The sequence below is a fragment of the Aotus nancymaae genome, unplaced genomic scaffold, assembly GCF_030222135.1.
Source record: "Aotus nancymaae isolate 86718 unplaced genomic scaffold, 86718_ANA_hifiasm-v0.15.2.pri h1tg000040l, whole genome shotgun sequence".
Taxonomy (NCBI): domain Eukaryota; kingdom Metazoa; phylum Chordata; class Mammalia; order Primates; family Aotidae; genus Aotus; species Aotus nancymaae.
Genome location: NW_026988454.1, coordinates 130,456,523 through 130,472,703, shown reverse-complemented (window position 1 = coordinate 130,472,703; position 16,181 = coordinate 130,456,523). Strand labels below are relative to the sequence as shown.

The following is a 16,181-nucleotide window of genomic DNA, read 5'->3' as shown; positions in this document are numbered from 1 at the left end:
TAGGAGAGGGCAGCTAGTTCCAGGGAGACTTGAGAGGCCATTGACCTCCTCCCTGGGCTCCCAATCTGCTCTTTTTGCCTTTCCTATACCCCGTACAGTCCAGCTTGTGGGGCTCTAATCCAAGTTGTCTGCCACCCTCCAGCCCAGTCAGGAACAGCTATGGGCAGCTGGCATCTTTTTCTGCATCACTCTATCCTTGACCAGCTTCTTCACCATGGTCTGCCCTCTTCTGTCCTCTTGCCTTCCTGGAGTTCTGGGGATAGCAGGGAATGGAAAAGGGGTACTGGGGAAATAAAGCCTCACTGAGAAAATAAAGCCTCACTGAGAATGGACCCCCAAGGTCTTCTCTGGTGGATTCCCAGGGAGCTTCCCTCCGTCTCCCATATTCGCGTGTCTCTCTGGCGATCTGGGAATCTGTCTCCCTCACGTTAGTCTCTGTCGGATTTTCTTTTTTCTTTTCTTTTTTTTTTTTGCGAGGCCGTAGTCTTTGGAATTGCGGGCGATAAATCAACTAAGTCTCTTTAATACCGTCTTTCAGAAGTTCACACACACGCACACACAGATCAGAACAAGGCGGGGGCCGCCGAGGGGAGCGGGGAGCGGGGACTTGGGAGGTCCATAGCCTGGATTCCTTTCTGCCCAGCTGCCCAGGGGCTGGGAGAGGTGGAAGGGAGTATTTACAGAGCTTTTACAGGCATGTTTCTTATCCCAGGGAGAAGGGTCCTACACCAGGAACTTCCCAAATGTCCTTCCAAAAACAAAAGGAGAGGTTCCGGGATTAGCAAGAAAATAGGCTGAAATCTGCGTGGAGGAGGGACGAAAATGTACTTGCAAAAAACGGGAGGTGGGGGCGTGGCTACCCCAGGGCTCGGTCCTTTGGCCGGAGGAAAGGGAGGAGTCTGTCCGTCTGTAGGCGAGGCCTGGAGCCACAAACCCAATCACTGGACTGAATCACCCCGCGGAGAAAAAAGAAGGCGGAGCCTGCCGACCTGGAGGCGGGGTTTTGTCAGAGCTGGGGAGGAGCTTATAGAGGAGGCGGGGTTTTAGGGACCAAACCGAGATTGCTCGGCTGAGGGCGCTACGTTTTGAGGGTGAGGGAGCCTGGAGCGACTGAGGGTCCGGCGTTTGGCCGGGATCCCGTAAAGCGGCGTCCCTTGGGGTGTGGGTTTTGGAGGGGTTCCTGAGGAACTGGATTCGGAGCTTGCTCCCAAGGCGAGACGTTCCGTGGAGGCGGAGTTTACGATGTATTGAAGTCTGATGGCCCCAGAAGCGGGTGTGCAGGGTGCCCACTGGGTCCGCGGCATGACTGCAGAATGAGCCTGGGGGGTCGAGGGGCGCAGAGTGGGGCCGGACCGGGGGCGTTTTTAGGGATCCCAGTAGTTCTCGTGGTGCTGCGCGGCGATGATGATGACTACGGTGAGGATGGTACAGAGCACCATGGCCGCGATGCCCACGGCCAGGGAGATGAAGGAGAAGTTCCGGGCCTCGCGTGAAGCGATCTCGGCCGACACCATGTCTCCGCGGGCCAAGGCCGTGCGCACCTACGGAGGAGAAGTGGGGAAAGGAGGTCAGAGAGCTGCAGCCTTTCTCTACGATGGTCCCCGCACTCCTAGAACTGCCCATTCCCCAAACCGAGTATGCTCCTGCCCCTACCTGCACTGCCTTGAAGATGGCAATGATGCCCGTAGGCCAGAAGCAGCAGATGGTGGTCAGCACCGCGATGGGCATGTAGTCGTGTGGCGGGCGCCTCGGCTCCAGTAGGGCCAGCCCTGGGCCCTGGGGCGGCGGGGGGAGAGTGGAGGTCACTCCTGTACCCCCCGGGGTCCCGCCTGCATATGGCTGTGGAAGGAAAGTTGGGGGGAAGGGGCATCACTCCGACCCTCTCTCAGCCTACCAGCATTGGGCGGCCGGCAGAGTGGCTTTAAAAGCACAATTCTTAACTATGGTTTCTCAAAATAAACCACCCAGTATCCTTCCAGGACACCCATAAATTCCACCTAGGCCCCTCTTCTCCCTTCCTTGCTTCATTAAACACCATTCTTGTGTTCTCTACATTCTCTCCCACAAGGTATGGCCCCACAGGGGCTGCCCTGGCCTCACTTCAGACCTTGTTTCTTCCTTCCAGACACCTACCAGGCCTCCCCTACCACTTACTCTCAGGCTTTTTCCATCTTCCCCTGGGTTCCCAGCTTCCATTTTTTCCCCTCCAGACGGTTTCTTACTTTCAGACCTCTGAACCTCTAGGCTCCGCTCCCTCTCCCAGGCCCTGACTTTGGGCACCAATAGACTCCTACTCCAGGGTCTCTCCCTAGTCCCTCACGTCTCAGACTCTCTTCTTTCTAGGGCTTGTCCCGGGAACACTACCTGTTCCCTGCCCTTGTTCCTCTATCCTACCAGCCCCCAGCGTATCCCCAATTTCAAGTCCTGTATCGCATCCCCCTCTTCTCCCATGCCCCTGTCTGCCCGGCACTCACCGTGCCCACCGGGTAGACCGGCACGTAAGCAGTGCAGGGCTGCAGCTGCAGGGGGTATCCGGGCGCTACGTAGCCCCCCAGCGGCAGCGTGCCCACAGTCCCCGCGTGCGTGGGCACCACGAAGCCGGGGGCCTGGGCAGTCTGGGCGGGCGCCGGTGGGGGCGGGGCGGCGGCGGCGGGCGGCGGCGGGGGAAGTGGGCCCTCGAAGCGAGTCTCCTGCAGGTAAGGGTCGGGTGGCATGCGGGGCAAGGTAGCGCAGCCGGGTGGGGGTGCCCCGGCAGCAGAGCCGGGAGGGGCGTGGTGGGGGGGCCTCGGCAGTGTGGCGGAGGCGGAGGGACCGCGCTGAGCGGTGGCCGCGGAAGAGGCCAGGCCCCCTGCCCCTAAGCGCGGGAGGGTGGCGGTGCCAGACTGATGGTAATGGTGGTGGTGGTGATGGTGTGAGGAAGGGGCTGCCTGTGGCGGTGGGGCTGGGGGTTCGGCTGGAGGCTGAGGGGCATTGTAGGGCGGTGGAGAAGTGTGAGGGACTGAGTCTGGGAGTCCTGGAGGAGGTGAGTGGAGGAAAGGATAAGGGGAAAGATAACACAGACAGTGAGTGATGAGGAGGGGTAAGGGGAAACACAGCGAGTCATGGATGGAAAAGATAATAGGAGAGACACATAGAAAGAGACGAGTGAGAAACCATCTCTAATTTGAGGGGCAAGACAGGGGCTATATCTAGGCCATCTGCCCCCCTCCTTCTTCCTTCCAATCTAGTTTTGAGGTCACAACTCTCGTCTGCTTCTTTTCTGTCTTTTTCATCGCCACGCACCCAGCTCTCACCTGCAGACCCCAATCCCCTCTCCTTTGCTATAGCCTCCTTTGGGCTGGCCTATCCGAGCTAGTCCTGTATGTGCATATGTGTAGACATGCAACCCTGTGTTATCTATGTTCGATTCAACAGTTGTATAAACACATGTGGGATGACATGTGCTCCACTCTGCTGTTTCTTCAGTGGGGGGAGGAGTGCCCCAGCCTCTATGAGAATCTCAGGACCTCTTTGAGGGCAGATTAAGAAGAGCCCTCTGGATTTTACTCCCTTGACAACCCATATCTGGTTTTGTCTCCATGTTTCCCTACAGGATGTCTCCATGCCAGCCAGGGATTGTCCATCTGTCACTCCCAATGATGCTATTCTTGCAGAACCTGGCTGTACTTCCTTCATCCTCTCAACCTACCCCCCTCTGCCCCTGCTGTTGGCAAGGGGCAGAGGCTTCGACTGGAAGGAGGAAAGGAAGAAAAAGGGGGAGACAGAAAGAGGAGGGGAATTAGCGGAGTGTTGAGAGCTGGAGAGAAGGGGAATGAAATAGAACCACCGCTAGGGAGGGGTGAAGAAGGGGGTTGGGGCAAGGGGGAGGGAGAGTCAGAAGACAGTGGAGGGGGTGGGAGGTTTTGTTATTGTTTTTACCTGACTTTTCGGATGACATGCCTGCGGTCTCACTGGGACAGGGTCCCTGCAGCTGGAGTGGGGGGTCCTCGGCCGGTGTTGGAGTCTGGGTGCTGGATGGCGCAGCCGGCAGCAGCGCAGAGATGGAGAGATGAAGGCAGCGGCGGGGGGCGGAGGGAGAACAGGGAGGGGGGGAGCTTAAAGGGACCGTGGCAAGGGAGGGGGAGCAGTTCAGCCGTCCCCCACTAGGTCTCTCTTTCTGCTCTTGAACCACCTCTCCCCTCCTCTCACCCCAGCATTCAAGCCCCCAGTTTAGGCTCCTTTGGAGTTGTCATGGAAACACGGAGGCTAGACCAGGCTAGGCGGGTGAGACTAAGGGAAGGAAGGACGGAGAGAGAACTCTCTGGAGTCTCCCCCTCCAAGACTCACTGTAGTGATTATGTTGTGGGAGGAAGTGAACACGTTCTCAGTGGAGTTAATAACCCAGGTACCTCCAGAGGCAGCTCCTCCCCCGACTTAGCTCCCTGCAATGTGCCAGAGTCTTCCCTGAAAGGTGCCAGGGTCTTCTCCCAAATCCTTGGCCCGTTTTCTCCTCTTTAGAAGAGATAAATACTTGTGTGTGAGACAGAATTGTGCAGAGTTCAGAACTGCGATGGTCTGAAAAGTTCCCAGGGTACGATGGACCTGCCAACTTGACAGTAAAGAGGGAGGCGCAGGTCTGTAATTCGGGGGAAGCTGGGCCTGGGGGGGGTGGGAAGGGAGAGAGTTTGTGTGGTGTGCATACATTCCTTCTTTGTTCAGGACTGAGGAGCTGAAGCTCTTTTGGAGAGGGTGGGGGGGGGGTTATGACTTAATTGCTCATTTCTAGCAGCTCCTGTTGGAAATGTGTGCTTGTTCCCCCACTCTCTCTTTGCTTGCTGAGGCTGCTTAGAGTCTCTGAGCCGGTCAATGTTTGGATCCATTCCCTAAACCCCTCTACTCCCACCCACCACCTCTCACCAAGAGGCATCTCCACCTCCTGAGTCGACCTGCAGCACAGCGTTATTAGTCTTTTTATTTGCTTATTGTATCTTGGGAGCGCGTGGGTGGGTGCAGGGAGCGAGGATAGGCAGTCTAAGGAGAGTTACACCAGTTGGGTTTTTTTTTTTTTTTAACAAAAACACAGCCAGAGAATCATTATGCTCCTTACGTCCCCCAGCCCCCGCTTAAGGCCGTTGCTTTCCCGGCTGGGTCCCTTTTTGTCCATATCCTAGTGGAGACTACAGAGCAGTACAGAGGCTCTCGCTGAAACCAGTTCCAGGCTCCAGAGAGTCAGATCAAGGCTTCACACCAGTCGTTATGGTCACTTAGGCGTTCGCGTGAACCCCCAACCCCTTACCGCCACCCCGTCGTCACACTACACCATTCCGAGCGCAAAGTGGTTTGACTGAGACGAATTTAGACCAAGCAATGACCTTCTAAACAGAGAGAGGGGCTCAGACACGCTGAGAAAGCGTTCTCTCAAGAGAAACGTCTTTAAATGCTAAGTAAAAGCCCTGAGGCACTAGGGTGTGGGGTAGGGGGTCACCGGCGGAGAGGTGGGGCGCCTGGGGGTCTCGGTAGGGAGCCACCCACAGAGAGCTCAGAAAGCCAGATTGTGGGGGTCGCTCAGGTTGAAAGACTGGTCGAAATTACGCGGGCGTGAGTCAGCGCTTACCTTTGGGCCCTCCGCCCCTTCGGGGTGGGTCGCTTATGGGGAGGGGAGTAGAGTAGGGCAGGAGAAACTGGGCCAGGCTGCACTTAACTCAAGGGGCCTCGAGGACTCTCCGCGTCTCTGGAGACAAGGGCACTACATGCACTTCAGAATGAAGAGTTGTAAGATGCTGACCTGGGGAGGGCTGGAGGAGGATGGGGGTGCGTGTTGAGGGGTAAGCCCGCGCTGGCATCAGCCCTCCAGGTCACCGTGCCACTCACCCAGCACAAGGCAAAATGTGGAGGGCTATCTTTCCCTGGTCCACCCTCCGACTGCCCCTTGGGGAAAGAAAACTTCGTGTTCTGCTGCGGAGCCGGACGCCTGTATTGGGAAGTGGGGAGAATCGAGGCGGGGAAGTCGGAACTTTGGGTCGCTGGGGCCAACGAAGCCTGGAGAGGCCTTCTTTCCATTCCCAGAATATGTTTGCTGCTTTTTCCTCTCCCCACTGGCCTAAATGGATCGCTCCGCCTATTTACTCCCCGGCACCTAGGGCGCAATGGAATATTCCATTGCCCCTCCGGTCCCGGCTCTGAGTTGCGGGGGACGCTCGCGCGGTTGCCAGAGAAAGCCCCGGACGTGACGGATTTGCGCGACCCCAAGCAGCCCGCCCTTCCCCCCTCCCATCCGTCATTCTCCTGCGCTCCCTTTCCTCCCCCTTCCCCCTCCCCCGTGGGTTCCAGATTTGGGAGAAGCAAGCAGCGGGCGGGAGCGAGTCCTACGGACTCAGGCCAGGTGGGAGTTTGCACTCTCCAGGGGGTCTGGGCTGCTGCTCCGGGGTATTACAGAACTCCGCGTTGTTCATGGCTGGGGAGGTGCATTAGGCTGGGCCTAGGGAAGAGGTTCCCCGAGCGATGAGTTCGGGGCGGGACTTCGGGTGCGCGTTAGTGCGTCAACGTGGTAGGGGGGTGTGTTTGTAGGGAGAGGGCTCGAGTAAGTTAAAAGTAGGCTATTTTGTGACAAGGACCTGGTGTGGGAGCGAGAGGAGGCGGCTTGATTGCCGTGCGTTTGTTCCGAGGGAGGAGGGTGTTGCCATCTCCCTCACAGGCCCTTATCGCCCCTTTCTCAGGCAGGAGCATGCTGGGGCTCTGGGGGCAGCGGCTCCCCGCGGCGTGGGTCCTGCTCCTGTTGCCTTGCCTGCCGCTGCTGTTGCCTGCAGCCCCCGCGCCCCACCGCGCGTCCTACAAGCCGGTCATCGTGGTGCATGGGCTCTTCGACAGCTCGTACAGCTTCCGCCACCTGCTGGAATACATCAATGAGGTCTGGCACGGGACACCGGGTGCCGGGCGTTAGAGGCTCTACTGTGGCAGGGGGAGGGAAAGCGGGAAACTGAAAGCCACCCCTCTGGGCCTGCCCAGTTCCTCAGGGAGCTGATGCTGGCATGGGGGGAGAGTTGGGGGACGGGATCCCTGGTTGTAGCAGGGCACAATAGGCCTGTGGACGTGGGCCAGGGGGTGGCGTGTGGGAGCTTCTTAGCCTATCCCCGGTGGCTGCATTGCCCCCTTCCCACAGACACACCCCGGGACTGTGGTGACAGTGCTCGATCTCTTCGATGGGAGAGAGAGCTTGCGACCCCTGTGGGAACAGGTGCAAGGGTTCCGAGAGGCTGTGGTCCCCATCATGGCAAAGGCCCCTCAAGGGGTGCATCTCATCTGCTACTCGCAGGGTAGGCGACTCCCCTGCCCCTAACTCCTAAGCCCTCTGAGGCTTGATCCTTATCTGAGGGACACCTCCTAGTGTCCCTTTTTCTGAACCACATTGCTCCAGGTGCAGCCCTGGCACCTGAGCCCTTCCTTTCTGACTTCCCTCAGCATCTGGGTCTCATCTCTGTCTTGAATGGGAGGGAGGCTCCCTACATTGCTGCTCCTATTATCCATGGTTCTTGGACATAAGGGCTAATGGGGCAGGTAAAAACACCCTAGAATTAGAGGCAGGAGGCCTAGCATCTAATTTGGGCTTGGTCACTTATATGATGTGTGACCTTTTGGCACAGGGTGTGCCTGCCTTCTGGAAGCCTCAGTTTCCTTTATGTACAGTGTGTTGGGGGGCAGTGTGTGTTTGTGGGGGTAGAGGGTGCTGCTGGCTTTGCTGTCCTTAAGTCCCTGCCAAATGTGGTGTTCTGCCTACAGGGGGCCTTGTGTGCCGGGCTCTGCTTTCTGTCATGGATGATCACAATGTGGATTCTTTCATCTCCCTCTCCTCTCCACAGATGGGACAGTATGGAGGTGAGTGGGCACTGGACCTCACAGAATACCCTGAGTTTTGGGGGCACAGAGGTTTATGGTCACTTAGCACTGCCATTCTCTTGCCAGACACGGACTACCTGAAGTGGCTGTTCCCCACCTCCATGCGATCTAACCTCTATCGGATCTGCTATAGCCCCTGGGGCCAGGAATTCTCTATCTGCAACTACTGGCATGGTGAGTGGGGATGCTGACCTGGGGCTTCCATGGAGAGGGCACTGTGGAGGGTCTGGTCAGTTGCTTCCACCTCTGCTACAACTGATAGCAGTAATGACAAGAAAAATAACTTACATTTATCGAGCATTTACTATTTGAACAGGCACTGTTGAGATTTTTTTTTTTTTTTTGAGAGAGAGTCTCGCTCTATTTCCCAGTCTGGAGTGCAGTGGCACAATCTCAGCTCACTGCAACCTCCACCTCCCAGGTTTAAGCGATACTCCTGCCTCAGCCCCCCTAGTAGCTGGGATTACAGGTACATGCTACCATGCCTGGCTAATTTTTGTATTTTTAGTAGAGACGGAGTTTCACCATGTTGGCCAGGCTAGTCTCGAACTCCTGACCTCAGGTGATCCACCCGCCTTGGCCCCCCAAAGTGCTGGGATTACAGGTGTGAGCCACCGCACCTGGCCCAGAATGTTTTAAGTGTGTCACCTTATTGCCTCAGCAGGTATAGTCTGATGCAGGAGTCAGCAAACCTTTTCTATAAAGGGCCAGAGAGTAAATATCTCTGGCTTTATAGGACACATAGTCTGTTTAACAACTACTCAATTCTGCTGTTATAGTGTGAAAGCAGCCATGTACTATATGTGAATGAATGTATCTGTGTTCCAATAAAACTTTAATTACAAAAACAAGTAGCAGGCTGGATTTGGCCCATTGGTCACAGTTTGCCAACCTCTAGACCAGACCATGGGGCCAGAATACTTGGGTTTGAATCTTGACCCTACTGGATGATTTTGGGCAAGTTACTTAACCGTTCTGTCAATGCAGTTTTCCTTATCTGTAAAATAATAAGATAGAATACTTCACCAGGTGGTTTGAAGGATTAAATAAATTAATGAATGCAATGTACTTTGAACAGTACCTGGCTCATAGTAAGTGCTAGGTAAAAGTACTTGCTATTGCCAGATATGGTGGCTTACCTGTAATTCCAGCACTTTGGGAGGCGGGCGGATCACTTGAGGTCAGGAGTGTGAGACCAGCCTGGCCAACATGGTGAAACCTTGTCTCTACTAAAAAATACAAAAAAATTAGCTGGATGTGGGCACATGCCTGTAATATGAGCTACTCGGGAGGCTGAGGCAGAAGAATTGCTTGAAACCGGGAGGCGGAGGTTGCAATGAGCCGAGATTGTGCCACTGCGCTTCAGCCTGGGCAACAGAGTGAGATTCCATCTCAGAAAAAAAGTACTTGTGATCATGTTTACAATTATTATCACTACTATTATTATTTTTTTGAGATGGAGTCTCACTGTGTTGCCCAGGATGGAATGCAGTGGCACAATCTCGACTCACTGCAACCTCCACCTTCTGGGTTCAAGTGATTCTTGTGCCTCAGCCTCCCCAGTAGCTGGGATTACAGGCATGCACCACAACGCCTGGCTAACTTTTCTATTTTTAGTAGAGACAGGGTTTCACCATGTTGACCAGGCTGGTCTCGAACTCCTGACCCCAAGTGATCCACTTGCCTTGGCCTCCCAAAGTGCTGGGACTACAGGCGTGAGCCACTGCACCTGGCCCATATTATCACTACTGTTTTACTGTTACCCATCTTGACTATTGCTGCAGTCTCCTTATTGGGCTTCTCACCACCTGTCTTGCCTCCCTTTTCTGCTTCCTTTTTTACCTGCTGCTTGTACCCAGATCCCCACCATGATGACTTATACCTCAATGCTAGCAGCTTCCTGGCCCTGATCAATGGGGAAAGAGACCATCCCAATGCCACAGGTGAGAATCCAGGCTCCTACCTGTGTCCCCTTTTCTGCTTCTTTGACTCCCTGTGTCTCCCTCTCCAACCAGGCCTGACCCCTGTGGCTGACTCAGCCTCTCTTATTTCCATCCTACAGAATGGCGAAAGAACTTTCTTCGTGTGGGCCACCTGGTGCTGATTGGGGGCCCTGATGATGGTGTTATTACTCCCTGGCAGTCCAGGTAATAAGGGATTGTGTGGCCTAAAGATTGGCTAAAGACATCCCCTAACCCTGATAGGTCTTTATCTCATGCCTAAAACTGGCCTGCTCCTTCCACTGTTCAGTTAGTGCTCCTCCCCGCATTCATCCTGTCACCCAAGACAAAACCTGGGGGTCATATCCCAACCCCTTGCATCAAGCCAGTCACTAAGTCCTGCTGACTCTCCTCCTCTCTATGCCTATCACCCCTCTCCCCAACTTTGTAAAAACTTTTAATTTTGAAATTCTTATGGATTCATAGGAAGTTTCAAAGACAATATAGAGAGGCCCTTCACCCAGCTTCCCCCAGTGGTTGCATCCTACATAATTATAGCACAGTATCAAAATCAGGAAATTCACATTGTTACAATGTGTGTGGTTCTATGCCATTTTATTACATTTCCTACCACCTCTTTACTATTGTAACAGCCTCCAGCTTTGTCTCCTCCATCCTATTCCTGAGAAAAAAATCCATGGCTCCATAGCACTATGTGCTTGCCTCTGTTATAGGTCACCATGAGTGATCTGTAATGTCACCTGAGCTACTTGAGTCACTCAACAAATACTTATTGAACATTATGGGTGCAGGCTTGTTCTGTGCCCTGAGGATGCAGTGGAAAATAAAAGAGAAGTCCCTAATGTTTATGTAGCTTATATTCTAGTTAGAGAGACAGCTAATACATGTAAATATATATATATATATATATATATATATATCACAAAGGATTAGAAGATGACCAGGGTCTGGTTTCAATAGTAGGTGAAAAAGTCCCCTGGAAGAGTTACCATTCAATTAGAGACTGAAAGAAGTGAAGGAGAGAGTTGTGCTCTGGGGGGGAAGAATCCCCAGAGAGAAGGCGTGGCACCTGCAAAGGCCCTGAGGCTTATGTGAAGAATAAGGCCAGTGTGGCTAGTGCACAATGAGCTGGGAGCTTGGCTCACTGCAACCTCTGCCTCCTGGGTTCAAGCCATTCTCCTGCCTCAGCATTCTGAGTAGCTGGGACTATAGGCATCTGTTACCATGCTCAGCTAATTTTTATATTTTTAGTAGAGATGGGGTTTCACCAGGTTGGTCAGGCTGGTCTCGAACTCCTGACCTCAGGTGATCCACCTACCTTAGCCTCCCAAAGTGCTGGGATTACAGGTCTGAGCCACCGAGCCTGGCCACCAAGTCACTGTTTTTTATATATTAGCTCATTTAATCCTCACAACACCCTCTGGGATAATTACTGTTATCTTCACTTGACATATAAGGAAACTTAGGTGTGAAGACATTAAATAACATGTCTACATTCATAGAGATAGTGGTGAGGTCATATTCTACCTGATGATGGTAAGCTAAAAAAAAAAAGAAAAAAAGAAATGAAAAAAAAAAAAAAGACGGTGGCTCAAGCCTGTAATCCCAGCACTTTGGGAGGCCGAGGCGGGTGGATCACGAGGTCAAGAGACTGAGACCATCCTGGTCAACATGGTGAAACCCCGTCTCTACTAATACAAAAAATTAGCTGGGCATGGTGGCGCGTGCCTGTAATCCCAGCTACTCAGGAGGCTGAGGCAGGAGAATTGCCTGAACCCAGGAGGCGGAGGTTGCGGTGAGCTGAGATCGTGCCATTGCACTCCGGCCTGGGTAACGAGCGAAACTCCGTCTCAAAAAAAAAAAAGAAAAAAAAAAAAAAAAAAAAAAAAAAAAAAAGAGATAGTGGTGAGGTCAGGCTATCTGGCTTTTAACCACAATGTTTTACTTCTTCTCTTGAAGGAAGTATTCTTTCTTTTTGTTTTTGTTTGTTTTTTGAGACTCACTCTGTCTCCCAGGCTGGAGTGCAGTGGTGTGATCTCGGCTCACTGCAACTTCCACTTCCCAGGTTCAAGCAATCCTCCTGCCTCAACCTCCTGAGTAGCTGGGATTACAGGCACCTGCCACCATGCCCAGCTAATTTTCATATTTTAATAGAGATAGGATTTCACCATACTGGTCAGGCTGGTCTCCTGACCTCAGGTGATCCACCCGCTTTGGCCTCCCAAAGTGCTGGGATTGCAGGCATGAGCGCATGGCCAGGAAGTATTCTTACATAGGACAGTGAGGATAAGCAGCATCTTAAACACACAGTGGGGAGTGTGGCAGAGCGGGGGTTCAAATTCAGGTCTGTGTGCCCCTACTGCTTCTCTACACCTTCTGAAATCCATCCATCAACATGGCCTCCAACCCCACTCTCCAGTGCACCCAGCTGCACCTCACCTCTGTGTCTTTGCTCTTGCTGTTCCCTTTGCCTGGGATAGCTTTCCTTGGTCCAGGTTCATTGCTGGGAAGCTTTTGTTGATGCTCTAATACTAGGATGGTGGCCTTTCTTTTTTGCTCCCATAATCCACTGGATTTAACAATATTAGCATTTATTCAGCTGGAATAAGCACTGAATAAATATGCTTATTCCAGGGTCCACTGAGTGCCCATGCCAATTAAATATTTTTTAATTAAAAGATTTTAACTCCACCTGGCTGAGCGCAGTGGCTAACGCCTATAATCCCAGCACTTTGGGAGGCTGAGGCAGGTGGATCACCTGAGGTCAGGAGTTTGAGACCAGCTGGCTAACATGGAGAAACCTGTCTCTACTAAAAATACAAAAATGAGCTGGGTCTGGTTGCGCTCGCCTGTAGTTCCAGCTACTCGGGAGGCTGAGGCAGGAGAATCGCTTGAACCTGGGAGGCAGAGGTTGCAGTGAGCCAAGATCGCACTACTGCACTCTAGCCTGGCGACAGAGCGAGACTCCATGTCAAAAAAAAAAAAGTTACCAAAATAGCAAAAAGCATTAATCTTTACTCCTCACCTAGATTTCCCAAATGTTAACATTTTGTCATGTTTACATTAATATCTTTTTTCTCTAAATATGTAAATATGTATACATTTATATATGTTAATATATTTAAACATAAACATAGATTCAAATTTTCCTGAATAGGTGCTCACAGATACAGTATTCTTATTCAAATTTTCCCAGTGTCCTTACAGAAAAAAATATCCAGGCTGGGTGCTTTTCCAATGTCCTTTTAAAATATCCAGGCCAGGCCTGGTGGCTCACATCTGTAATCCCAGCACTTTGGAAGGCCGAGGTGGGTGGATCACGAGGTCAGGAGTTCAAGACCAGCCTAGCCAATATGGTGAAACCCTGTCTCTACTAATAATACAAAAAATTAGCCAGCCTGGGCAACAGAGCAAGACTCCATCTCAAAAAAAAAAAAAAAAAAAGATCCAGTGGAAGATCCAAATCAGGATCCCAGGTTGCATTTAGTTGTCATATCTCTTTAGCATTTTTTTTTTTTTTGAGATGGAGTTTTGATCTTGTTGCCCAGGTTGGAGTGCAATGGCACACAGTGTCGGCTCACTGTAACCTCCACCTACCTTGTTCAAGGGATTCTCCTGCCTCAGCCTACCAAGTAGCTGGGATTATAGGAGCCTGCCACCATGCCCAGCCCTCCCAAAGTGCTGGGATTACAGGCATGAGCCACCGTGCCAGGCCTTTTTTTTTAAGACGAAGTCTCACTTGCCCAGGCTGGAGTGCAGTGGTGTGATCTCAGCTTACTGCAACCTCTGCCTCCCAAGTTCAAGTGTGCCTCAGCCTCCCAAGTAGCTGGGATTATAGGAACTCACCACCACACCTGGCTAATTTTTGTATTTTTAGTAGAGATGGGGTTTCACCGTGTTGGCCAAGCTGGTCTCGAACTCTTGACCTCAGGTGATCTGCCCCCCTTGGCCTCCCAAAGTGCTGGGATTACAGGCGTGTGCCACTGCTCCAGGCCTCTTAAGTATCTTTGTTTTTGACAGGGAGCTCGCTCTGTCACCAGGCTGGAGTGCAGTGGCGTGATCTCAGCTCACTGCAACCTCTGCTTCCCGGGTTCAAGTGATTCTCCTACCTCAGCTTCCAGAGTAGCACGCGCCACCACAACCAGCTAATTTTTGTAGTTTTAGTAGAGATGGGGTTTTCCCATATTGGCCAGGTTGGTCTCGATCTCTTGACCTTGTGATCCGCCCGCCTCGGCCTCCCAAAGTGGTGAGATTACAGGCATGGGCCACCTCACCTGGCCTTAGTATCTTTTAATCTGGAATAGTTTTTCAGTCTTTGTCCATGACATTGATATTCTTGAAACACATAGACCAGCTGTTTTGTAGAATTTCCCTCAGTTTGGGTTTGTTGGTTATTTTCTCATGCTTAGGTAATACTTTTTTTGTTTTGAGATGGAGTCTCACTCTTTCCCAGGCGGGAGTGCAGTGGCACGATCCTGACTCATTGCAACCTCTACCTTCCGGGTTCAAGCAATTCTTCTGCCTCAGCCTTCGCCCCAGCCTTCGGAGTAGCTGGGATTATAGGCGCCTGTGACCACGCCTGGATAATTTCGTATTTTTAGTAGAGATGGGGTTTCGCCATGTTGGCCAGGCTGGTCTCGAACTCCTGACCTCAGGTGATCTGTTGGCCTCGGCCTCCCAAAGTGCTGGAATTACAGGTGTGAGCCACCTCGCCCAGCCGGTAATACATTTTGATGGGGTTTCTACAGAAGTGAGGCCATATCTTCAGTGTATCACCTTATGAGGTACATTATATCCAGTTAGAGATTTTTGAGTGTCCTCCCTGCTGCCTGTCTCCGCAATAGGCCTTCCATTCCTTTAGGACGTCAGCCCACCTTGATTTTCTTTCCTTTGTTTTCTGAGACAGAGCCCTGCTCTGTTGCCCAAGCTGGAGTGCAGTGGCACAATCTCGGCTTACTGCAACCTCTGCCTCCAGGGTTCAGGTGATTCTCTTGCCCCAGCTTCTTGGGTAGCTGGGATTACAGGCACCTGCCACCATGCCCAGCCAATTTTTGTATTTTTAGTAGAGATGGGGTTTCACCATGTTGGCCAGGCTGGTCTTGAACTCCTGCCCTCAGGTGATCCACCCATGTCAGCCTCCCAAAGTGCTGGGATTACAGGCATGAACCATTGTGCCCAGCCAGATTTTCTCCAGCTCTCCTGATAACCTTCCCCCAAATCTCTTTGTAGCTTCTTTGGTTTCTATGATGCAAATGAGACGGTCTTGGAGATGGAGGAGCAACTGGTGAGCCCCCCTGGGATTACTTCCCCTTCCATCCACTGTCCCATCTCATTCTGGAGTCCTCTCTGGACTCCTGAGCTGAAGGGTTTACCCTGTGGGGAGGAGGTTTACATGCCAGCAGTAACTCACTTTGTCTCTCCTTGTGTCTTTCTTCCATGCTTCCACGCCCCTTGGACCACCTTGAAGGTTTATCTGCGAGATTCTTTTGGGTTGAAGACTCTATTGGCCCGGGGGGCCATAGTGAGGTGTCCAATGGCCGGGATCTCCCACACAGCCTGGCACTCCAATCGTACCCTTTATGAGACCTGCATTGAACCTTGGCTCTCCTGAGGATATATTCAGGGGTCCCCAGGAAATCCCTAGTCCAGAGACCAAATGGTGGCCTTGGAAAGCAGATGTCAGGCTCTGGTGTGCCTGTGACCACCTCATTGCTCCACACTACCCCCACCACCCTGGACTCCCAGAACCCCTCTCCTCTGCTCCTCCGTGAATGACAAGTTCTGGCCTCCCCTACCTCATGTCCTCTCATTTTGGGGGTTGCTCCATGCTCTCCCTTTCTCTCAAGGCCGAAGTTGGGAAGTGAGAAACCATGTTTTTAACTTGTGGCTGCTTTTGCTGCTGCTGCTTCTCTGTATCTGGCTGTATGGGAGGAGAACCCATCCCCTGCCTACCACAGGGGTCTCTTTCCAGGCCACTCAGGACATTTTTAGCTTCTATTCTTCCCATATTCCCTTTTTTCTCTGAAGTCCTCTATCATCAGCCCTCCCAACCCCTAAGAGGGACTACCCATGAGAGTGGGGTTCTGAGGCTCCCCTATGGGGACAGTTCCGTTCCTGAAGTGTCAGTGTTGGGGAATATCTGTGGCCTGTGAGGCCCATCTCAGGTTTGGGGATCCCCCAGTCCCTATGATCAGTGTTGGAGTAGCTCCTGGGAGCCTAGTTTCTTTGAGGCCCCAGGCCCTCTTTTAACTTCCCTTGAATGGGTGTTAACCCTGTATTTATAGAAATAAAGTTCCATTTCCTCCGTGTGACTTGGCTCATTTCCAGGTGGAGGGGACCTGGCTCCCT

General features: G+C 52.4%; 2 protein-coding genes across 2 annotated transcripts; one reads left to right on the top strand and one right to left on the bottom strand.

The window, feature by feature from the left end:
* Positions 1-498: 498 nt before the first annotated feature.
* PRRT1 (proline rich transmembrane protein 1) lies at positions 499-4,061 on the bottom strand. The gene is made up of 4 exons (XM_012436737.3): positions 3,919-4,061; positions 2,475-3,013; positions 1,654-1,839; positions 499-1,541 (listed from the first exon to the last, which is right to left on the bottom strand). Exons 1-4 carry the CDS (start codon positions 3,935-3,937, stop codon positions 1,365-1,367), a joined length of 921 nt encoding a protein of 306 aa, XP_012292160.3. The 5' UTR covers positions 3,938-4,061; the 3' UTR covers positions 499-1,364.
* Positions 4,062-6,279: 2,218 nt separating this feature from the next.
* PPT2 (palmitoyl-protein thioesterase 2) lies at positions 6,280-16,141 on the top strand. Its single transcript, XM_012436739.2, has 9 exons — positions 6,280-6,361; positions 6,696-6,886; positions 7,139-7,292; positions 7,756-7,851; positions 7,939-8,046; positions 9,732-9,815; positions 9,935-10,019; positions 15,063-15,117; positions 15,301-16,141. The coding sequence occupies exons 2-9, from the start codon at positions 6,704-6,706 to the stop codon at positions 15,442-15,444; spliced, it is 909 nt and encodes a 302-aa protein (XP_012292162.2). The 5' UTR covers positions 6,280-6,361; positions 6,696-6,703; the 3' UTR covers positions 15,445-16,141.
* Positions 16,142-16,181: the final 40 nt, after the last annotated feature.

Coding starts and splice junctions, on each gene's coding strand:
- PRRT1 (XM_012436737.3), bottom strand. Junction 1,840..2,474: donor CGGTCTACCCGGTGGGCACG/GTGAGTGCCGGG, acceptor TTCCTTCCACAG/CCATATGCAGGCGGGACCCC. Junction 1,542..1,653: donor CCATCTTCAAGGCAGTGCAG/GTAGGGGCAGGA, acceptor TCTCCTCCGTAG/GTGCGCACGGCCTTGGCCCG.
- PPT2 (XM_012436739.2), top strand. CDS start 6,704: ATGCTGGGGCTCTGGGGGCAGCGGCTCCCCGCGGCGTGGGTCCTGCTC. Junction 7,852..7,938: donor ACAGATGGGACAGTATGGAG/GTGAGTGGGCAC, acceptor TTCTCTTGCCAG/ACACGGACTACCTGAAGTGG. Junction 8,047..9,731: donor TATCTGCAACTACTGGCATG/GTGAGTGGGGAT, acceptor GCTTGTACCCAG/ATCCCCACCATGATGACTTA.